The sequence below is a fragment of the Emydura macquarii genome, unplaced genomic scaffold, assembly GCF_026122565.2.
Source record: "Emydura macquarii macquarii isolate MOO-44397 ecotype Brisbane River unplaced genomic scaffold, CSIRO-AGI_Emac_v2 contig_499, whole genome shotgun sequence".
Lineage (NCBI taxonomy): Eukaryota > Metazoa > Chordata > Testudines > Chelidae > Emydura > Emydura macquarii.
This window is the reverse complement of record NW_027130636.1, coordinates 8,239,910-8,264,735: the sequence shown is the minus strand read 5'-3', so window position 1 is coordinate 8,264,735 and position 24,826 is coordinate 8,239,910. Positions and strand designations below refer to the sequence as shown.

The 24,826-nt window shown below is 44.4% G+C and overlaps 1 protein-coding gene across 5 annotated transcripts in view; it reads right to left on the bottom strand.

Moving 5' to 3' along the window:
* Positions 1-24,826, bottom strand: part of ANKMY1 (ankyrin repeat and MYND domain containing 1) — an 84,621-nt gene that overhangs the window by 37,146 nt on the left and 22,649 nt on the right. For all 5 annotated transcript variants that reach the window (XM_067538892.1, XM_067538893.1, XM_067538891.1 and 2 more), the window contains exons 10-15: positions 19,513-19,665; positions 16,920-17,027; positions 13,049-13,180; positions 11,419-11,532; positions 9,888-10,053; positions 1,181-1,265 (exon numbers count right to left, since the gene is read on the bottom strand). In XM_067538892.1, coding sequence (XP_067394993.1) covers positions 1,181-1,265; positions 9,888-10,053; positions 11,419-11,532; positions 13,049-13,180; positions 16,920-17,027; positions 19,513-19,665 — 758 coding nt within the window. The remainder of the gene's footprint in view (positions 1-1,180; positions 1,266-9,887; positions 10,054-11,418; positions 11,533-13,048; positions 13,181-16,919; positions 17,028-19,512; positions 19,666-24,826) is intronic.

The window sequence follows — 24,826 nt, the reverse complement described above, 5'->3', positions numbered from 1 at the left end:
TGCACGACATAAATTGCACCGACATAAGTGGCAGTGTAGACATAGCCTAAGAGAGGATTAGTGGGTGAAAACTGTGAATACACTGAGGCAATACAGTTACTAGTGAGTGCTGCTCCTTTTTTCCTTGTGGCGGCCTTTGAACATTCTCACTCGAGGGAGTTTCACTTGCAAGTCAAAGAGTGGAGGGAAGGCTGCATCCCATAAATGGAACAGTGCAGTGGTCACCACAAAAGAAAGAACGAGGACTTTTTTCAACTGCTAGTCCTACAAACGTAGCTTGAATCTGAAAGTCGAGCTGTGTTCTTTTTGTCTTGTGCATGGTCACCAGTACTAAAAGTTTGGCAACTGGAATTTTGATAATGGGCGAGGCAGAGTAAAAGCAAGAGTGAAATTTTTGCCGAAACTGATGAAGAGCCCAAAAAAAACTATAGATACCACAAAGAGCCACATTTACCTTACCCTCCACCGAAAATTCAGGCTGATCCCTCAATTTTGGGGCCAAAGTGAAATTGACAAGCTGCCCCTGAAATTGAGGATCAGATTTCGGGGGAGAGTAAGAGAGGAGGGGAAAAGTGAAATTGACAAGCTGCCGCAGAAATTGACGGATCAGCTTGATTGGCCACCCCTGCAGTAGTTAATTACCTTCACTATTAAAAATGAAGCTTATTTCTAGTCTGAATTTGTCTGGCTTCAACATCACCAAGGTACTAAGGCTATGCCCTGTTCAAAATACATGGAAAAGAAATTTTATGGTTATTCCAACTTATATATATACTTATATGGATACGGGGAGCTCTTTGTTTACCATTTACTGACACGGAGTTTACAAGGTCTGCACTCTGAAGTCTATCATGTGCATTTGTAAGCTCTCTTAGGCCAGCTGGTATGAAGCATCTTAAAGCTCATGGGTACATCCAGTCAGGATGAGAACCCTGACCTTTATGCAGAGACAGACATGGTGCTTGTGAAGGGACTTGGGATGGGGGAAGGATTGATACCATCAGAGCCGGCGGAGAAGACAATTCTAGCTGTTGAAAAGTGGACATATTGATGAAGTGAGGGGAAAGTCTGAGAGGCCAGAGAAGGGCGGGTGCTGACAGTGGTCTAGGTGAGGCAGAGCTATGAAATCATATTTTTGGCTAAGAATTATAAGTGTTTGTGTGCAGCATCTTTATCGTACCTCACTTCCTCCCCTTCTAGCATTACTGTAGCATGCTTGTCCACACGTTTCCTTCTAGCTGAGGGAGCACGAGGACTTGCATCCACTGTACCAACATACAAAAGAGAAAATTAGACCACACACTGTTAGAGTCTGTGAATAAGCATGCTGTTCACTAGGTCCACTTCCATTAAAACTGCATGAGCCCTCCGGTGTGGTTATGTGACAACTGTACCCATTTATCAACGTCTTATTCCTGGCCCACTGATTATTATAGATCCCAGAACAGTTTCTTCCTGAAATGGAAGTTACAGAAAACACTGTATTGTACAATTATAAAATATCCTAAGTAATGTTCAGTGTCCTGCTCCATATTTTGGATATCCTTCATTGTGGGTCTGTAAAACATCTTAAAGACTAGTGTCACCTGCTGGGATTCAGTGGGATGAGAACTATGAATGCTTGTGATGCTGACAGGCTGATATTGCTGATTTTCACTGACCCCTAGAAACAAGAGAGGGGCTTGTTTCAGATTTTCAAATTAAAATATTTTGAGATAAGAACTTCAAAGGTTGGCAATATATTCCCAATCTACACATGGGGAAACCAAGGTACAGAGAAGTTAAGAGATTTTTAAAGCCAGAAGGGACCATTATGATTATTTAGTCTGAACTCCTGCATAACACAAGCCATAGAAAAGATGGTTACTTGCCTTGTAACTGTTGTTCTTCAAGATGTGTTGCTCATGTCCATTCCATTCTAGGTGTGTGCGCGCCTCCGTGCAGAGTTACTGGGATTTTTTTCCCTTAGCAGTACCCGTAGGGCTGGCTCTGTCACCCTCTGGAGCCCCGCGCACGTCATGGTATACAGGCATCACTGGCCCTATGCCCCCTCAGTTCCTTCTTGCCATCAACTCCAAGAGAGGGGACAGGAGCAGGTAATGGAATGGACAGGAGCAACACATCTCAAAGAACAACAGTTACATGGTAAGTAACTGTCTTTTCTTCTTCCAGTGCTTGCTCATGTCGATTCCATTCTAGGTAACTCATAAGCAGTACCTTGGAGGCGGGTCCAGAGCTCACATATGAGCTGTTCGCAGCACCACTCTGCCGAAGCTGGTGTCATCCCATGCCTGTTGAACGATGGCTTAGTGGGACGTAAAGATGTGCACCGATGACAAAATGGCAGCCCTACAGATGTCCTGCACAGGTACCTGAGCCAGAAAGGCCACCAAGGAAGCTTGCGCTCTGGTGAAATGGGCTGTGACGATCCCTGGCAGAGGCACATTCGCCTGCTCGTAACAAAACTTGATGCAGGAAGTTATCCAAGAGGAAATTTGCTGGGAGGAGACAGGTAAGCCTTTCATCCTATCCGCCACCGCAACAAAAAGTTGCGTGGCCTTTCGGAACAATTTAGTCCATTCGACATAGAATGCTAAGGCATGCCTAACATCAAGCGTGTGCCACCTCCGTTCCTCTTCTGAGCCATGTGTTTGGGACAGAACACTGGAAGAAATAAAATAAATCCTGGTTGTTATGAAACTGAGACACTACCTTGGGTAAGAAAGCAGGATGAGGCCACAACTGGACCTGGTCCTTATAGAAGATCATGTACGGTGGCCCTGAGATAAGTACCCTAATCTCAGATACCCTTCTTGCTGAGGTAATCGCTAATAAGAAGGACACCTTCCAGGAGAGCAACAACAATGGACAGGGAGCCAAAGGCTCGAAGGGAGGCGCTGTGAGCCTGGACAGAACTAGGTTCAGATCCCAGGGGGGGGTAACAGGTCTCAAACTTGAGGGCAGAGCCTCTCTACCCCTTTCAGGACCCTAACCATCAGAGTGGGGAAAACACTGATTTCCCTTGTATTGGAGGGTGAAATGCGGAGATGGCCACCAGGTGAACCTTAAATGAAGCAATAGCTAGGCCTTCAAGCTTAAGGTGCAGCAAGTAATCTAGAATAGCCTGAATCGATGACTGTTCAGGTGGAATTCCTTGGGACGCTGCCCAGCAGGTGAACCTTCTCCACTTGGCAAGGTATGAAACCCTAGTGAAAAGTTTTCTGCTGCCCATCAGGATCTGCTGAACCCGTGATGAACATGCCTGTTCTTCAGGGTTCAGCCATGCAGTCTCCACGCCATCAGGTGCAGAGACTCCAGATCCGGGTGGAGGAGCTGACCCCAGTCCTCGGAAGGGAGATCGTGCCAATAGGGCAATTCTAGCGGGGAGTGGGAAGTGACTAACAGTTCCAGCAGCATGCTGAACCAATGCTGGCAGGGCCACACCGGTGCAATCAGGATAATATCTATCCTCCCTCTTGATCATCAACATGACTGTGTATTAATGGTATGGGTGGGAATGCGTACATCAGAACTCCTGTCCGCTGGAGGAGAAAGGTGTCAAACAGTAATCCCATATCAAGCCCGCGAATCGAGCAGAACTGGTGACACTTCATGTTCAGCTTGGAAACAAGAAGGTCCACTTGGGAAGAACCCCACCTCTGGAAGATCATATGGGCTGCCCTCGGGTGGAGCAACCACTCATGTCGGGGTAAAAAGGACCAGCTGAGGTGGTCCGCTGTGTCGTTCTTGATGCCCAGGAGATGGGAGGCTATGAGGAGAACACTGCAAGGTTCTAGAGACACACTGCCTCCTGGCATAGAGCCGGTGGAGCAAGCCCCCTCCACCCCCGCCTATTGATATAGTACATTGCGGCAGTATTGTCCATCAGAACCCCTGTACTATCTTGCCTGAGATGAAGGGAAGGAACACCCCGTAAGCCAGGCATATCGCCCTGAGCTCCCTTACATTTATGTGCATCTTCCACTCTTCCTGAGACCAAATCCCCTGAGTGTTGTTTGGAGCTAATATGGGCCCCCTTACCCCAAGTCTGACACATCTGACACCAGAGTGATTGAGGAGGCTAGCTCCTCAAACAGCATAATCTGCATTACTGAACGGGGGGTCTTGCCACCAGCCCAGTGAGGACAGGATGAGGGCAGGAACCGCGACCACTCAGTCCAGGGAGTGTCTGTTTGGGGCATGTGTCGAAGCCAGACATGTCTGGAACAGCTTGAGCCCTCAGGGTGCAAACTTCACCATGCATGTGCAAGCTGTCATATGGCCCAGCAGCTGCTGACAAGTCCTGGCTGTTGTGAGGGGACACGTGTGAAAGCGTGCAATGAGGCTGGACATGGCTTTGAAACGAGGCTGAGGTAGGAAAGCCCTGGCCTGAGTGGAGTCGAGAACTGCTCCAATAAACTATGTACCGGTATAATGTTGACTTTTGTTCGTTCATTAATAGGCCCAGACAGTGGCAGTTGACGCATACAAGATCTAGGCTGCTCTGGACCAGAGACTGGGACCTGCCCGTGATCAGATAGTTGTCCACGTATTTGTAGATCTGCATGCCCTGGAACCTTAGGTGTGCAGCCACCACGGTCAGGCACTTTGTAAACACCCTCGGGGCAGAAAAGAGGCCAAAGGGTAAAGTCGTAAACTGGCAGTGGGAATGAGCCATCATGAAGCAGAGAAAACGCCTGTGACCAGGGAAGTTTGTGATGTTGAAGTACGTGTCCTTTAGGTAAAGGGTACCAGTCTCCTGGATCCAAGGAAGGGATGATGAAGGCTAGGGAGACCATGTGGAACTTCAGGCTCTTGAGGTATTTGTTGAGACAACGCAGGTGTAGAATGGGCCTGAGACTCCTCCTCACCTTGGGGATGATGAAGTACCAGGAGTAAAAACCTTTCCCCTTCATGTCTGGTGCAACTTCCTCAATAGTCCCCTGTCTGAGAAGACTCCCCACCTCTTGCATGAGAAGGTGCTCATGAGAGTGGTCCCTGAAGAGGGACGGGGAGGGAGGGTTGTGAGGAGGGGGGGAAGAAAACCATAGGACATATCCTGCTGAAATGATGCCAAGGAACCAACGGTCCAACGTTATTCTGGCCCATTCTGATAGGAAGGGGGCGAGGTGGTTGAGGAATGGACGGGAGGGAGGATCCCGCTCCAAGGACTGGAGCGCCGTCCTCAGGTGTACCTTCAAAAGGATTGGTGCTGACTGTTCAAGTGCCTGGCAGGCATCGGTTGGGTAGCTGAAGCAGAAGCCACAGTCGATCGGTGTCTCCTAAAATTTCTATCTTTGTCCTTTCTTCTAGAGGGGCCAAAGTGTGGGGTCTTGTACCTAAGCTGCTGCTGCTGCTAGTGACAGAACTGCCGCCTCAAGACTTGAGGTGTCTAAAGGCCCAAGGAGTGCAGCATGGCCCTCCAGTCCTTCAGACCATGGAGCTTAGCATCAGGCTGGTCCGAAAACAGAGCGTTCCCATCAAAGGGGAGGTCCTGTATGGACTGTTGTACCTCTTGGGACAGACCGGAGGACTGCAGCCATGAGCACCGGCCTATGCAGATAGCAGAGGCCATGGATCGCCCCGCCGAATCTGCCGCATCCAAGGCTGCTTATAGAGCTGTTCTGGCCACCGTTCTACCTTCCTCTAGGATGGTGGGGAAGTCAGGTGCCTGCTCTTGGGGCAGGGTCTCCCCGAAGCACTTGAGGAGTCCCAAAGGTTGTAATTGTACCTGCCCAGCAACACTTGTTGGTTTGCAATACAAAATTGCAGACTTGCTGTTGAATAAACTTCTCTCCCAAATAAGTCCAATTTCTTATTGTCCTTATTTTTGGGAGTCGATCTAGGCTGACCTTGCCTGTCTCGCTCATTGGTGGCCGCCACTACTAGAGAACCCGGGGTTGGGTGTGTGAACGAGTACTCGAAGCCCTTGGCGAGAAAGAAGTATTTTTTCCCTGCTCTTTTTGAAATTGGTGGCAAGGACGATGGTGTCTACCACAGGGCTTTAACCACCTTAAGCATCTCTTCGTATACAAGCAGGGCGACCCAGGCTGGCGCCAGAGCTGCCAGCACATTGAAGAGGTTGTCCGAGATCTCCTTGAGCTCCTCCACCTCCAAGCCTAAATTCGAGGCCACCCTCTTAAGAAGCTATTGATAGGCCTGAAAATCATCCAGCGGGACAGATGGCCCTGTCATCACTGCTTTGTCTGGGGATGAGGAAGACGATTGCGTTGGCACGGGAGGTGGCAGCATCTCTTCCTGTTGCACAGGGGCTGATGCAGATGTCCCTTCTTGGGGGTCAGAATTCTCCTCCAACACCGAACCATGAGCCCGCCGGCATGGATTGCCTGCCAGAGAACCTATAGAAGTATGGTCCTGGGGCCACCGGAAACCCTCAGGGGCTCCAATATGGACAATGTGCTGGCCACTGGTCCTGAGGCCAACCAGGAGCTGAACCACTGCAATTTGAGACCATTCCTCCTTGTTCTGTCATCTACTACCATTGAGAACAGACAAGCTCCATCCTCCCTGGAACCCCCTTTCAGGTAGTTAAAGGCTGCTATCAAATCCCCCCTCATTCTTCTCTTTTGCAGACTAAACAAGCCTAGTTCCCTCAGCCTCTCCTTATAAGTCTTGTGCTCCAGCCCCCAATCATTTTTGTTGCCCTCCGCTGGACTCTCTCCAATTTGTCCATATCCTTTTTGTAGCGGGAGGCCCAAAACTGGACACAATACTGCAAATGTGGCCTCACCAATGCCGAATAGAGGGGAATAATCATTTCCCTCGATTTGCTGGTAATGCTCCTATTAATGTAGCCCAACATCCTATTAGCCTTCTTGGCAACCAGGGCACATTCCTGACTCTCATCCAGCTTCTTATCCACTATAACCCCCACAGGTCCTTTTCTGCAGAACTGCTGCCTAGCTCGTCGGTTCCCAGTATGTAGCTGTGCATGGGATTCTTCTGTCTTAAGTGGAGGACTCTGCACTTGTTCTTGCTGAATCTCATCAGATTTCTTTTGGCCCAATCCTCCAATTTGTCTAGGTCATTCTGTATCCTATCCCTACCTTCCAGGGTATCTATCACTCCCACTAGCTGAGTGTCATCTGCAAACTTGCTGAGGGTGCAATCTACCCCATCCTCCAGATCATTAATGAAGATGTTGAACAAAACCGGCCCCAGGCCCGACCCCTGGCGCGCTCCGCTTGTTACCGGCTGCCAGCTAGACATGGAGGCATTGGTCACTAACCCGTTGAGTCCAACGATATAGCCAGCTCTCTATCCATTTTATAGTCTATTCATCCAACCTATACTACTTTAACTTGCTGATAAGAATACTCTGGGAGACTGTATCAAAAGCTTTCCTAAAGTCAAGGTATATCACATCCACTGCTTTCCCCACATCCACAGAGCTAGTCATCTCTTCATAGAAGGTAATCAGGTGTGGTCAGGCATGACTTGCCCTTGGTGAATCCATGTTGACTATTTCTGATCATCTTCCTCTCTTCCAAATGCCTTAAAATGGATTCCTTGAGGGCCTGCTCCATAATTTTTCCAGGGATTGAGGTGAGGCTGACTGGTCTGTAATTCCCTGGACCCTCTTTCTTCCTTTTCTTGAAGATGGGCACTATATTTGTCTTTTTCCAATCATCAGGGACCTCCCCCAATTGCCACGAGCTTTCAGAGATAATAGCCAATGGCTCTGAAATCACATCAGCCAACTCCCCCAGCACCCTTGGATGCATTGCATCTGGCCCCATGGACTTGTGTATGTTCCATCTTTCTAAATAGTCCTGAACCTGTTCCTTCAGCACTGAGGGATGTTCACCTCCTCCCCATTCTGTGATGCCCAGTGCAGTAGTCTGGGAGCTGACCTTGTGTGAAGACAGAGGCAAAAAAGGCATTGAGTACCTCAGCTTTCTCCACATGCTCTGTCACTAGGTTGCCTACCCCATTCTGTAAGGGGCCCGCACTTTCCCTAATCTTCCACTTGTTGGTAACATACCCGTAGGAACTCTTCTTGTTCCCTTTCACGTCCCTTGCTAGCTGCAACTCCAATTGCGCTTTGACCTTCCTGATTTCATTCCTGCATGTTTGAGCAGTCTTTTTATAATCCTCCCTAGTCATCTGACCAAGCTTCCACTTCTTGTAAGCTTCTTTTTTGTGTTTAAGTTCACCAAATACTTCTTTGTTAAGCCAAGCTGTGCACCTACCATATTTGCTATTCTTACTGCACATCGGGATGGTTTGTTCCTGCACCCTCAGTAAGGTTTCTTTAAAATATAGCCAGCTCTCTTGGATTCCTTTCCCCCTCTGTTAGCCTCCCGGGGATTCTGTCCATCAGCTCCCTGAGGGAGTCAAAGTCTGCTTTTCTGAAGTCCATGGTTCGTATCCTGCTGTTCTCCTTTCTTCCTTTTGTCAGGATCCTGAACTCGACCATCTCATGGTCACTGCTGCCTAGGCTGCCACCCACTTCTACTTCTACTTGAATGTCACTGATCATTCCTAGGTGAAAACTCCAGCACCTGTGACCGGGTTCTGTGCTGCGCAGGTACGGGCAAACTCCTTGGTGCCAGGAATTAGGATCAGTGCCAACTCCCAGCCGGCAAATGTCTGCGAGACGTGGAGCAGGATCGGTGCCATCCCTCTGAACGTGAAACCCTCGGTCCTGGGATCAGTACCATGGTGACATCAGAGACCGTTTCTGATGATGACACTGGATCCCTACGGATCGTCCCAGAGACGAGGACCGGGAATGCACCCTCGGGGACCTATGCCGTGATGAGCACTGTTTCTCCTGTCTCTTCCTTGATGGAGAAGAGGAGGACTGGTGCTGCAGTGGAACTGGTGCCGGCGGGGCACTCTGCACCAACATGGTGCTCAGCACCGAGGTGGAGCGGGATGGCTCTGTGGCTCGTCTCAGCGCTGCCTCCATTAGTAAGGCCTTCAGGCAGATTTCTCTCTCCTTCCAAGTCCTTAGCCTGAATGCCTTACAAATTTTACCCTTGTTCTTCTTATGTGATTCCCCCAGACACTTTAAACAACCGTCGTGGGGGTCACTAAATGGGAAGGGTTTGCTGCAGGAGATGCAGGGCTTGAAACCCAGAGACCAGGGCATGCACTGTTCCCAGGCAAAGGTCCCTAAGGGGACTAAAACTTAACTACTAACTATTTACAGTACTTAACTAATAATAACAATGCTAAAACTAACTAATGACTACTTAAGGAAAACAACTGAAGCACTTGTGGTAGCAAACACTACCATTCCAGCAACTGTCAGAGGCAGAAAGAAGGAACTGAGGGGGCGTAGGGCCCGTGGCACCTGATATACTGCAACATGTGCGCGGGGCTCCAGGGGGTGCCAGAGCTGGTCCTATGGATACTGCTAAGGAAAAAAAATTCCAGTAACTGTGCACGGAGGTGTGCACACACACCTAGAACAGAATCAACATGAGCAAGCACTCGAAGAAGCATTTCAGGTTATGTGAATTGCAGAAGGTAACAATCCCACACTAAAATTCACTTATCAAATTTTAGGTATTTGCTAGAGGCATGATTATATTTGTGCTTGAAACATAGGTATCAGGGTGAGATGTAGGTTCTATGCCTGGCACTGCCACAGATTGGAGCAGTACCTTGAGCAAATCACTTAACCCCAGTGTACTTAGGTGTGTCCCTAACTATAAAAAGAGAATAGCACCTACTTACTCTAGAAGGGCAATTGGATTTCATAAAGCACCAGGATCCCTATATGAAAGGCATTATAGACGAACACATTCATCATTAGAGGGCTATAGTCTAATCCATAGCATGGAAACCCACAAATGTAAATCCCCATATACCATTATCCAACATTTACACAGACTGGAGGCTTAGCCTGAGCTCACATTTCCTGGATTTTCGAAGTTCTTCTCTTTCCCATTCTCCTTCTTTCAAGACAACACACTCACGAAGCCGGTCACTAATGTATTCAAGCAGCTCCCTACGCGCATTGAAAATCTCCCGTTCCGGTGGCAATAATGCATGGTATGGAGTATGTGCTATCTTCTTATCCTGCAACACCCAATGAGTTAATACACAATTAGATGCAGAGAACAGAAATCTAACATGGCAAATATGTGCTTCCATATCATTTGTAGCAGGAAGTAAACCCTAACCAGATGAAGGGGTGCCCAACATGGACATAATAATGTACAGTACTGTGTCAACTCTGCTCAATACTAACCGTTTCAACACCATCCCCTTACCTCTCAGAACACCTGCCATTGTTATACAGCACAGTGGACCAAAACTGGAACGTACCATTTTTTTTTAAAGTCACATTTAATAGCTTGACCAATTTTATTAGCAGCTATTCTTCTGATTGACCAGGACTCTCTCAGAGGAAGGGTAAGCAGCAGAACCAGATCAGTGCTTTGAGGTGGTACAGAGAATCCTCTGTCTCAGGTGCCTGGCTGCTGTGTCTTCCACCAGATTTGGGGTCAGGAAGCAATTTTCCCTGGGTCTGGTTTTTTGTTTTTTTTTTGCCTTCCTCTGCAGCATGGGGTGTGGATTGTGTACTAAGATCATGCAGACATGTTTCACCTAAATAATTTGCTGCCATTACAGGGGCATTTGGTGGCACCTCAGTCTGTCCTGATGACTAAAAAGCTTTAGTTTAACTGAAGTCATTGGGCTCAACAGAGGTGAAATTTAATGCTCTGAGATATGCGAGAAGTCAGGCTAGATCATCTAATAGTCCCTTCCAGCCTTAAACTCTATGAAACTCTGATGATCCCCAGCCAGAATAGTTTCTAAAGAGAAATTGTCTCAAAGATTTCCAGGAAGCATCAGCAGCTCTTAAAGCAAATAAGCCCAAAGAAAGCAGAATTTCTGAATCTGGCAAATAATTAGTCACACTTTATGATAAGGTTCTTTTCATAAAGGGTTAATAAATTATTAATATATGTTTAATGATTAATCCATTGTTCTAGCTTCTTGTAAAGTTCAACAGTCAATAAGTTGCCTACAGTCATAGTTTATAACCATCTATAACACCTTCTACTGATATGCTTCTCATCATTGATAATATATACTTCTCATGTCTGTAACATGCATACATCTATCAATCATTTATTAACTCTTTATATAAGATTCCATTTATAAGTGGTTTATAAAGTGTGACCAAATTATTTCCCTCCTGCATCAGAACTATTAGGGCTTTTAGACCTCGGTCACCCTTATGTAGGTGAAAGTTTAGTGGAGAATCGAATGAGTCCCAAGACAAGTGAACAAAAGAGAGTCTGCTGGTGCTTTTAGCATCTATCCCTGCCAAAGTGACAGGTGCAGAATTAGAAAATCTGGTTGCTTGTGTTTGTGAATCTGAAGGACATGATCAATATTAACATTCATTTTAAGTTCAAGTAGTTGAAGAGATACCTGAAAATATTTATAATATGCATAGTCTACTACAGTTCCCACTGCAGTTCTCCTCCCTTGGCTGAGAGTAATTGGCATCAACATATCTGCACCAGCCTCAATTAGTTTATCAATCTGGAGAAAGAAAAACAAAATGCAGAACAAAACTGAAAAACATTATAAATGGAAGGACAGTCAACCATATTGTGATCTCCTGTTATAATTAAACTGAAAGGACTGGTCACCGGCTCCTGGTCTCTACTTGTGCACAGACAACTTGGTAAGAATACAACTTAGTTTGTGCTTTCCTCAGATAAACACCTGTGTGTGCAGGTGAAACACTCTAATGATGAGTTTTCACATGTCCAGGTGGATTTTGCATGTGAAAAATTCCAGCACCCATGCAGGCAATTCTTACACTTCCAAAGGAATCATGGCCCTGATTTTCAATCTGACCCAATCACCAATTCTGTTCAGGTACCTATGGGAACTCTTTTTCATTCTGTTTATTGGTAATTTTGAAGGTTACAATATGTTATTTCAGGTAGAACAACCCACAATAAAATATATACATTTCCAGACACGCTGATCAGGGCTACACCAAGACTATGGTTTGCATTAGTTTCGTATGAAATTCAAGGGAATCAAAGAAGCCCGCAGTTCATCTGCTCCTGCATTTTTATTGCCCACCAGAAGTCAATCCTGCTTGTGATACGATGACTGGCTGCCGTAAAAATTATTAGGATATCAAACAATTGTGATTGCTAGAGAGACGGACAGCAAAAAGATGGAATTCCTGCTAGAGAAGAAGGAATAAGAAACACAGTGAATGATATACAAGTAGAATTCTGTGTAGTTGCAGATTTGTGTAGAGTTTCAGAAGTGTCAAATGTGGGTGAGTCACTTCCCAAGTTCTTGTTTTATTTGGTTAGCTTCCCCTTGTTTTCCCCCTCCACCTAAGGAAGCACAAAAAGCAATCACCATCAAAGGACAAAACTAACCTCTTTCCCTTGTCTACATCAGAAATTTGTTCCAAGCAGTGATTTGCACCACTTGAATTTACCTCTGCTTGAAACTGGAGTAAGCTCAATGGATGCAGATTGCAGCTGCCCTTCCTAACTCTGGGTCTGCACTGGTGCAGCTATGCTGTTGTCTAGAATTGAGGAAAATCCCCAAGATAAAGTCTAACATTCTCATGGGCCTTGTCCACACTGGGAAAATGCACCACGTTAACTAACATGATTTTAGTGACAGTGTTAAACACAATTTTCACCTTGGCGTGACTAGGATAGCTGCATTTAAAAAAATGGAAGTTACTTGCGGTGAATGCTGAATGTGGGAGGGGACTCTAAGGTTAACCACAATCACCTACCATATTTCAAATATGACTTGTCTCTGTCTACAGTAGGCAAGTACATCATCCTAATTAAAACGTGTTTTCCAGCATAGTTCATTTTCTCAGCACAGACTCAGATAGAGAAACAAAAGGAGCTGACAGAGAACACAGCTGAATCACTGAGTTACCAAGAAAAAAACTGCACCACTGAAGGTTACCAGGAGAGACAACTGAACCACAAAAAAGAACCAGAATTCAAACACACCTGCTGAAAAAGTTAATTGGAAAACAAAAGTTAAAAACATGTTTTCTTACCAGTGAAATCCTGTTTGCGATGGCCCTCTTCTGTTCATACGTAGTGTTGACAGCAGCACAAAGGGCACTACCTAAGCCTTTGCTTAATTGAAGATTGGGGTCAGCTCCATATGCTAAGAGCTCCGTCACTGCCTGCCAACAGGCATAGGTAAAGATGAGAAATGAATGAATGAATGTCTTCTTCGACAGTTTTGCAGCAGGACTGTGAGATCCAAAATGCGCAACTACAGCTGTAACCGTACTTTACAGTGTTTAAAATCATACTCCTGGAATGCATGCAAATATTTTACAGTAACTTCAAGGCATAAAGTAATAACATCTAAATATATTGGTTCGTGAGAATAATTCGTGCACTTGCTTTGTATTGCATTTCAGCATGATAAAAATCATAGATCCATATTGAAGAGCAATGTTAAAAAAAGGCACCTGCTGTTATGCTTTTCTAAAATACAAAGCCTGTGCACTACCATAAAAATAGGAAACTGTACAGGCTGTATATCTGTGGCTTATCAGGCCATTACTGCACCAGAAATTATAACCTGATAGGTTTCTAAAACTCCATGACTTAGACTTCAGGTGTTTCAAACATGAGACTGAATTCTGTTATTTTAACCCCAACGGCAGCCGTTATTAGCCCAGAACAGAGTTTTTTCTACGCCAAAAGACTCTAACCACCCCTTCTATTCAACTGTATCAATTGGCCTAGCAGTTGTATTGCATGGACTAGAAGTTGTATTGCATGGACTGGAAGTCTTCTAGTCTACTAGTCGTATTGCAGTTAAATTTGTTACTCTATAATTCCCTAGATCACCTAATTTCCTTTTATTTAAAGACGGGAATTAGGATAGATAAATAAATAATAATAAATAAATGGTTCCTTGTGTCCACAAGGAGCTTCACCAAAGTCAATGGGGCTCCTGCAATCAAAGGAATCTGCTCACACAAAGCCAACTGCAGGACTGAGGCCTAGATTAGTTCTTTTTTAATCTTCTGGGATCTCAACTGTTCTCCTTGGGTCCTCAAAAACCCTACAGCTCCCTCAAAAGTCAGTGTTTCCAATACTACTTCTACCTGTTACTTTACCACTCTCATTAGGTCCTGCTTATTTGAATAGATAACCTTAACTTGATATTCTCTGGCTTCTTGCTTCTGAAATCAATCATGTTTCTTTTCCTTTGTTTGTAAGCTATAATTACATTTACAGCTGGGCAAACGATTTTTAATTAATTCTTTTTTCACCAAAAATGGCCCCAAAGCTATTAGTCAAATTCCAAATTCAACAAATAGTTTCAGATGGAAAAATCTTTCTTTGAAAGACCCAAGACATTCTGTTTCAACCATTTAAAAACATTTAATTTTGACTTTTTGATTCAAAACATGGCACTTGGATGTCTAATTTGGCTAATTTTTTTTTAAAAAAGTCACACAAAAAGGGGTACCACACAACCAAAATAGATTAATCAAAAATTAAAACAAAAATTCATTTTCAGTTGTTTGAAACACTCTTTTCGGTTCAGTTCAGCCCCCAACCTGAGAAATCCATTATCCATTCTGCTCTAATTACATTAAGTACCCCATTATTCCTAGTGTGCCTAAATCAAAGTTACCTACTGAGTCTACCAGTCTGATTCTCTACACACTTTCCCTCTCTGAGAATTTAGCTACACTGCACAAAGTAGTACTGCATTTGGATTTACATTTACTAGGCTAAGAAGTAATGAAAAATATTGCCCACATGCAATGTGGGTGAGTTAACACTGCTATTCTTAATGTATTTAGTATTATAGATTGTGCACAATGCTTTACAACCAGGTAATGTACCAAAGGTCTTGAGTCCACTTCCAAGAGCTATGTAGGTCATTACATGAACCTTACCACCACAACAACACAGCTAACAAGCTATCAACAAGTGGATTCAGTACAATATTAGCCAAGATTATAATTACAGTACAAACAAATATCATACAGACAGAGAGGGGGGTGTGACCATTGTACTTGGAAATAGCTAAAGCAGTGGTTCCCAACCTTTTTGGCTTGAGTGCCACAGATATCATTTTACAACCCTGAAGAGCCACCAGTCTCCACCAGCAGGGCCTGGCCTCCCACTTCCCTTCCCCCCCACCCCCATTGCAGCCAGACAGAAGGAGTTCTGCAAGGAGGCTGCCTCCTCACTGCTCTCCCGTGTCCCTGGCTGCAGCAGGGAAACCACATGTGTCCTGTAGCCCCATGGGCTCCACCTGGGTCCCTAAGCAATGACTCCCTTCTGCAGCCAGGGGTACGGAAGATCAGTGCTCCCCTCCCTCTGGCTCCAGCACGGACCCCAGTACCTAGGGACCTAGGCGGAGCACTTTCCCATGCTCCCTGCTACAGCCAGGGGGATGGGAGTGCTGGTCTCCCATCCCCTTGGCTGCAGCAGAGTCTGCACCAGTCTTCTAGCCCTGCAGCAATGCACTCCGCCTGGGTCCTTAGGCAGCAGCTCCCTTCTGCAGCCAGCGGGAGGGGAGAGGCAGGCCTCTCTGAAAGCCCCCGTGGGCCACTTTTAGCCCCCAGGCCACAGGCTGAGAACCACTGAGCTAAAGGATGCTAACCAAATCAAATACTTACTTTTCATTAACTTTCTTAGCATTTCTTTGTGCATTTAATTAAAAAAAGTCAACTCAAGTAAAGCCAAGCAATCTTCTTCAGATGAGCATTTCTTACATGGTGCTTCAGGACCAGCTTTAGCCCCTTTTATACTAAGAAAATCGGTAGATCTCTTTAATACAGTAAAACCTAAATTCATTCCTTTCGCAAAGTTATTCAAAACTTTATATTAAAATCTAAAATCCTTCCCCTTTTCATTTACTGGCCATTGCAACTAACAGTTTATTTTATTAACAGAGAAAATAAGGCAAAAAGACTGCATCAGTGTACACCTCCAGGAGCAACTATGGGATTTTTTAAGTTTTGCCCTATTACCTTTATTAAATGCAAAATTAATACATGTACACTTCAACAACAGCAGATTTTAGTAGCACTAGTGTGGTACTCACAAAACCACATTCAGACCTCCAGTGAGTCAGCTAGACTGCATTTTGGAGGCACACAGTCCCACAGCATGGGCAATTATAATTCTAACTCTTCCAGGTTCAATCACACATTAATGGGAGAAGATGAGGAAGTGAGAGATCCAGGTCAAGAGGCATACTCTATACAGTGGCTGAAATGTTCTCTCTTAAGCAGTTCTTAAAAGTGCTTATTTCCAAAGCTATTAATGACCAGATAGTGCATCTATATGGAAATTTTATAAAGGATATGCTCAGTACAGCATTTTCAAATGTTAGTAGTTTTGATCATTTCAAACCAAACTATTTTAAATAGGAACTGCATTATTGGATCACGCCAGTGAGCCATCTATTCCACTGTCAAGTCTCTGATAGTGGCCAGCATTAGATGCGTCAGAAGGTACAAGTAGTAACTTGGTGGACAGTTAGAGAATAACGTGTTTGTAGAGAAAGATTCTTCCTAACCCCATCAGTTAGTGCTTGACTCAGACCCAGAAGCATGATGGTTTATGTTCTTTGTAACATTTTCAGGGTATCCCATAGTGTAACTGGATGTTCTCATGATCCATATAGATGGATTTTCATTTTTCAATCCTGCTAAGCTCATAGCCACCAATCCATAAAGAGAAATCCCCAATTAATATAGGGGGAAATTCAGGTTATGTCCATAGGTTTGGAAAAAAAAGTAAACTTAGATACTTTCACTGGAAATAAACATGGGTCACTCCAACACATAAGCCGTCTGGGCTCCTGTCGGGGAAGAAACTAAACTAAGAAAAACTAAATTAACTAGTTTATAAAGAAAGAAGGAATTAGATGATGCTCACCAAGTCATTCCCACTGGCAATTGCCAGGGAAAGTGGTGAATGGCCACTCCACAAGGTATTAGGATTTGCCTTATGAGTTAAGAGAAGATGGACAATCTCTCTTACATGCTGGATAGGGAAAAAAAGATAGAATTAGATCATGAAAAAGAAAGTCAACACATTAAGTTTATGAAAAACAACAGCATTAAACACTTGCTATGAACACATACAAGTACTACATAGAAAAAATAGTTCCAGAGGGGTAGCCGTGTTAGTCTGTATACAGCAAAAACAACGAGAGTTCTGTGGCACTTTTAAGACTAACAAATTTAATATTTGCAGGCATAAGCTTTCGAGAGACTTCAGCTCTCTTCTTCAGATTCAGTAATACAGAAAATAAGTAACACAGAGACATCTCATAGATATCTCATTCTCAGAAAAACATGAATCATTTTGGCTCAAATAATCCACAAAAGAGTTCAGCCTGAGGCAGACACTCAGCATAGAAAATTTCAGCATAAATAGTTAAAGTATGGCAAAGTTATGAGCATCTGAAGACAGGGTTTTATAAAGGGAAACGCTGAGCAACCTTAGTAATAGGCAGTGCTACCAGCCCCGCCTGCAAAAGACACACACACACCAGCCTCCAATGTCAATCAAATTTTCCAGAATAGTTCCCCATGTAGTCAAGAATTTATAATCTATACCTAGGAGTTTTAGACTAAGATATAAATCCTTGAATGCTGGAGTTCACAGTGTAAATCCAAAAGAGAGCTCTATAATCGAGGTTAGTTATACAAGTATGGTAACTTTTAAATACTCAATAGTTTCAAAACAATTTTAGAAAAATATAGACTGAAATTCCTGGAAACTAAGACCTACAGTAATCATATATTCTTAATTATGTATGATTTTGAGAAAGGATTGAAAAATAAGATTAGCTTATTGACTTTTTATTTGTTTGTAAAAGCAACCATAAAAACCTGCGATGTAAGAAATGTATGTTAGCAAAGCAATCAACTCCTGAAAGCATACGATGTATTGAGCATAACACATCCTAGGATAGTAAATGGGACTTTTTCACATTTGCTAAATTGCACATGGCCAGTCATCAAATGTAATTAAGAAAAAGATAATCCACTGCTGAATTAGAAACCTTTACACGGTTTCTGTTTAGAGTCACTTTAAGGTAAGGCGTTAAAAAGAGGTCAAAAATGAAAGAATGAGGCTGCATGAAAGAATCCCAGTATGTAGAACCAGAAGATCAAAGCAGCAGGATAGAATAACAGAGGAAGAAAACAAGACAATGTAAGTGACAATGTATAATGGATATCAATTAGTGATGGCATGACTTCTGGGGAAGGAAGAGTTGAGGGAGGTTTTAATTAAAAACTCGTTTACTTGCTCTGACAACTTTAGTGCTAGACAAATCAAAAAAACAAACCAAGCTGTTTAAAAGACCATGAGTCAATCTACCAGGCTAAACACTGCCATTTATTCAGGTCACACCTACAATCATCTCACACAAAACAAGTATTAAAATAATGTCTCTGCCTCAAAGTGTTCACAATGCAGAATTTAGCCATGACAGGAGGGAGGAAGAGAACAGTCAAAGAGGGAGTAGTTTGGGAAGGGCAGTTCTGTAAACAATAGGGTGCAGTAGCTCAGTTAGAGCATGCACATGGTATAATAGAGGGTTTTCAACATACTCATTTAGTTCATTCCTTGCTGGGCTTTTCCTAAAGGGGATTTTGTTAAGAGGGAAAGAGGTAAGAGTGGTGCCTTGAAAGACTGACAAAACTCCACATGCCTGTCTTCTTGAAAGAGTCAGCAAGATTTAGGGAGAGAAGGAGAGGGCAGGCTTAAGGAAAGAGTCTAACAAAGGTGACCCAAAGGCATCTGCATCATTGAGAGATCCAGCCAAGGCAGATTAGATTTAATTTACTCATCTAACTTGGAAATGTTTTAAAATTAGGACTTGAATTAGGTCAATTCTTTGATTAAGAGAAAGAGACTCCCTGTTCTGCTCACTCTCTACCCACGCATGACCTCCCCTAAGTGAATCCTAGAAGAGCGCCTTAAGTATGGCAAAAACAATCCAGTGTGAAGAACAGCATTTTGGACCTCAGCCTACAGCACTTGTGTGCCACTGAAGCCACCAGCAGTTATATGCACATAGGTCTTGTCTACAAAGGGGATCTGTCCTAGTTGTTCCAGCGCAAACCCCTTACGTAAATATACACAGCTAACAAGTCTCGGTTTCCACCAGAGCAGCTTACCTTTACTTCCAACCAGGATAAGCTGCACCAGTGCGACCGGTAGCTGTGCCTGTCTATACGTGGCAGTCGCTCCAGAGCCGCTACACTGGTGGCTGGCCACCAATTTCTAAAATCCCCTGAGCAGCCAGGGTCACATAGACTAAAGGATCAGACCTTTCCCATAAAGGAGATGAAAGTTTTATTCCTTCTAGAGTGGACAAATGAAATCAGATCCTACAGACGATTCCCCAGCAGGGTAAGATATGACATTTGAGGATCGCGAGTTATGTGTATTCTACAGAAGCAAAACTACAACCTATTGGACGGCCATTCCTACAGCTCCATTGTACTCCTACCTTGTGGTTATCCTCTCTCTCGCAGGCAATATGCAAAGGAGTCCTACCACCTTCCTCTGGGACAGCACCAGAAGATGAGTAGTATTCGCTAGGAGGTCCAGTTTCATTATTAAGTTTCATGGCAGTAATAACTGGTGATTCGATAGGCTCACTCTGTATGTAAAGATGTGAGAAGAAATAGATACACACACTTTCAGTATTGTTTGGAAATAAGTGAATAGAAAATACATCTGTTCAGGATTTGCTCTTTACACCACAGCACACACATCCCCCACCCTTCCCATTTCCTTCTTTGGATTCAGGCTCCATCTACTGGACAGCTGCAGCACTGCATCCTGAAAAACATTAACAAATACTATAGGCCTTAGCATTAGGATACCTTTAGTTTTAACATCTACAAACACTGATACACAGGAAGGGGCTTCCCAGCCCAGTGAATGTATATCATTTTGAGAAATAAAAGTTATATGATAGGAAACTACTTTTCTCTCTCCTATTACTGGGCATCTATTGATCTGGACGTTACTAGCAAATAAGCAGTAAACTGGAAGAGAAGAATCAAAACTTTCTAGGAGAAATGAAAGTTTACCTTATTGATTCATTTTTTATTTTATTGCATAGTTTAAATCAAGGGGAGCTGAAAGTACCAAATGAGGAGAGAAAATGAGTCTTGTACTGCTTTCTGAAATTGCTTATCAAGTGACTTCATTGCAAATCTCCTTGTGCAAAGCTCTGACTCTCACTCCAAGACACCTACAGTATGAACTTTGATGCCTCCAGTAAGGGTCTTATTTGGATGTTTTCCAGGATTGATATGTGTTTGATTAGATCCATTAGGAGGCAGAGTAGTGCTGCAGGCCTTCAGACATTTTTAAGATTCCAGGGATTAGGTTCTCCACACTTTGGTCCATTTCATATCCAGATTACGAGGCTGTTTTTCTAATATTTGCGTTTCGGGGGAAGCTAAAGAGAGAGAAATAGTTTGGTTTAAGTGGAGCTCTGTGGTTTATTGTTGGATTTTTTTGTTTTTGTTTTGTTTTCTTGGCTATGTACAAAGTCAAGACCTATCTTAGGAACCGTCTTTTTAAAGGAAGAATTCAAGATAGGATTCTTTAAACTGCCACAGCTTCCAGTTCACTCTCCTAACTGATGCAATTGCTAAAGCAGAAGGAGACAAACAAATATGGTAAGACCTTCTCTAGAGAATCAGAAAGGAGACTCCCAGAGCCTGCAGTACCAAGCTTGAAGTGCCACAGTTCTACTGCAAGTTTCTCTCGTGCAATAGCTATGAAGAAACAGGAGATGTGAGGAGAAAGTGGACACAAGAAATTTTATGTTAATAACCCTGAGAGGATTGAACCTTTAGGTAACTCAGACTTAATCCCTTAAGAAGGCCACCCACCAGAAATTGATGGTCTCTGGCAGACATTTGGAGCACAGCTCAGACGAGATCCATATGCTGTGAATAAATTGCCCCCAGTGCTTTTGTACACACTGCTTATGAAAGTTTGAGATTTTAATAGAAGGTTAACTGGTTTCTGACAGTATCCATGTTGCTGGAGACTTAGACTCTAAGGTTCCAGGCTACAAAACCAATCTGTGAAGTTCAGGGTGACTAATGGGACAGAATCCAGTTACAGCAAAGGGTTGGAAAAACTGAATACTTCCAAGGTTTGTAGACAATCATCACTACGAGCCAAAGGAACTGCAATCTGAGGCCAATATACTGTGTTTAGAACTACAAATGTTCTGTCTAGTCTTATTTCCCTCAAACCACTGTGGCAATTAGCAGAGATGAGAAAGCCTTACATGAGTACATCTGTTCACAGGTAGAAGTATTTTCTGTGCTCATGGATCATAGAATCATAGAATCATAGAATATTAGAGTTGGAAGGGACCTCAGGAGGTCATCTAGTCCAACCCCCTGCTCAAAGCAGGACTAACCTCTGCTATATCATCCCAACCAGGGCTTTGTCAAGCCGCAGCTTAAAAACCTCTAAGGATGGAGATTCCACCACCTCCCTAGCTAACCCATTCCACTGCTTCACCACCCTCCTAGTAAAAAACTTTTTCCTAATGTCCAACCTAGACCTCCCTCCCTGCAACTTGAGACCATTGCTCCTTGTTCTGTCATCTGCCACCACCGAGAACAGCCTAGCCCCATCCTCCCTAGAACCCCCTTTCAGGTAGTTAAAGGCCGCTATCAAATCCCCCCTCACTCTTCTCTTTTGCAGACTAAACAAGCCCAGTTCCCTCAGCCTCTCCTCATAAGTCCTGTGCTCCAGCCCCCTAATCATTTTTGTTGCCCTCCGCTGGACTCTCTCCAACTTGTCCACATCCTTTTTGTATTGGGGGGCCCAAAACTGGACACAATATTCTAAATGCGGCCTCACCAATGCCGAATAGAGGGGAATAATCACTTCCCGTGACCTGCTAGCAATGCCCCTCCTAATGCAGCCCAATATGCCATTGGCCTTCTTGACAACCAGGGCACACTGCTGACTCATATCCAGCTTTTTATCCACTGTTACCCCCAGGTCCTTTTCTGCAGAGCTGCTGCCCAGCTCGTCGGTCCCCAGTCTATAGCTGTGCATGGGATTCTTTCTTCCTAAGTGGAGGACTCTGCACTTTTCTTTGTTGAACCTCATTAGATTTCTTTTGGCCCAATCCTCCAGTTTGTTTAGGTCACTCTGTATCCTATCCCTACCTTGCAGGGTATCTACCACTCCCCCCAGCTTAGTGTCGTCCGCAAACTTGCTGAGGGTGCAATCTACCCCATCCTCCAGATCATTAATAAAGATGTTGAACAAAACCGGCCCCAGGACCGACCCCTGGGGAACTCCGCTTGTGACCGGTTGCCAGCTAGACATGGAGCCATTGATCACTACTCGTTGAGCCCTATGCTCTAGCCAGTTCACTATCCATTTTATAGTCCATTCATCCAACCCATACTTCTTTAACTTGCTGATAAGAATACTGTGAGAAACCGTATCAAAAGCTTTGCTAAAGTCAAGGTATATCACATCCACCGCCTTCCCCACATCCACAGAGCCAGTCACCTCATCATAGAAAGCAATCAGGTTGGTCAGGCATGACTTTCCCTTGGTGAATCCGTGTTGACTGTTCCTGATCACCTTCCTCTCTTCCAAGTGCCTTAAAATGGATTCCTTAAGGACCTGCTCCATGATCTTTCCAGGGATTGAGGTGAGGCTGACCGGTCTGTAGTTCCCCGGATCCTCTTTCCTCCCTTTTTTGAAGATGGGCACTATATTTGCTTTTTTCCAGTCCTCAGGGACCTCCCCCTGTTGCCACGAGCTTTCAAAGATAATAGCCAATGGCTCTGAAATCACCTCAGCCAACTCCCTCAGCACCCTCGGGTGCATTGCATCCGGCCCCATGGACTTGTGAATGTCCAATCCTTCTAAATAGCCTTGAACCTGTTCCTTCAGCACTGCGGGATGTTTGCCTCCTTCCCATTCTGTGCCACCCAGTACAGCAGTCTGGGAGCTGATCTTGTCTGTGAAGACAGAGGTAAAAAAGGCATTGAGTACCTCAGCCTTCTCCACATCCTCCGTCACTAGGTCGCCTCCCTCTTTCTTTAAGGGGCCTACACTTTCCCGAATCTTCCTCTTGTTGGCAACATGCCTGTAGAAACCCTTTTTGTTCCCCTTCACGTCCCTTGCTAGCTGCAACTCCAATTGCGCTTTGGCCTTCCTCATTTCATTCCTGCACGTTCGAGCAGTGTTTATATAATCCTCCCTAGTCATCTGACCAAGCTTCCACTTCTTGTAAGCTTCTTTTTTGCGTTTAAGTTCGCCAAAGACTTCTTTGTTAAGCCAAGCTGGACGCCTACCATATTTGCTATTCTTTCTGCACATCGGGATGGTTTGCTCTTGTGCCCTCAATAAGGTCTCCTTAAAATACAGCCAGCTCTCTTGGGTTCCTTTCCCCCTCATATTAGCCTCCCAGGGAATCCTGCCCATCAGTTCCCTGAGGGAATCAAAGTCCGCTTTTCTGAAGTCCATGGTCCGTATCCTGCTGTTCCCCTTTCTTCCTTTCATCAGGATCCTGAACTCGACCATCTCATGGTCACTGCTGCCTAGGTTGCCACCCACTTCTACTTCCCCTACCAAATCTTCCCTGTTTGTGAGCAGCAGGTCAAGAGAAGCACGGCCCCTAGTTGGTTGCTCCAGCACTTGCACCAGGAAATTGTCAGCGACACTCTCCAAAAACTTCCTGGATTGTTTGTGCTCTGCTGTATTGCTCTTCCAGCAGATGTCAGGGTGATTGAAGTCTCCCATGAGAATCAGGCCCTGTGAACTGGAAACTTTCCCCAGTTGAGTAAAGAAAGCCTCATCTACCTCATCCTCCTGGTCTGGTGGTCTGTAACAGACACCCACCACGACAGCACGCTTATTGTTCTTGCTTCTAAGCTTAACCCAGAGACACTCAACTGACTTATCTCCAGTTTCATACTGGAGCTCAGAGCAGTCATAGTGCTCTCTTACATACAGTGCAACTCCTCCCCCTTTCGCCCCTGCCTGTCCTTCCTGAACAGTTTATACCCATCCATGACAGCGCTCCAATCGTGAGAGTTATTCCACCAAGTCATGGATGTCATTGACAAGAATAAAATCATGGTACCCTCCTGCTTTTAAATTGCAAAAAAGTCTAGATGTGTGTTAACTGAGCCATATGCCCCTGCCCTATGTGTTCATTGCATAGACAGGCCATGCTTCTCCAGGAATGAAAAGATTCTGGTGGCCTTGTAGTTCACAGCTATGCTCTATGTTCCTGTTTGCCAGTGTGCATATACCACCAATGTCCATTTGACCTCTCCAAGTGGAATATGAAGATGCTGCTAGGAAATGTTTGACATAGGACTTCCATGACAATGCCATCAGCTTTGGAGGCACTGTTAGACCTCGGTTATCATTCTCTGGTCAGGAAGAATGGATGAGTTTAGGGGTGCTTCACTGTTCACTGGGTTTGCATGTGATCATTGCTACTGTGAGAAAATACTGCAGACATTTGGAGGCAACCAGTTGAGCAGACGGATTAAATCTGTAATTTTGGAAGTGAGAATAATGGGAGTGTTGCCAGTTGAGGTATCTTAAAAAAATAAGCTCTGAGATGAATAAACCCAAAGATGATACAAGGCAGTTTTTGTATTTTTGGTTAATTAAGAATCAGGTTAGCATAGATTACTGGACTATGTAGAAAGTAGTTTCCTTTAAGTAAGGCCTTGTCTCTCATCAACATAGTTACCGCCACTCATTGAGCTGGTTTTATTATGTCAATGGGAGAGCTCTCT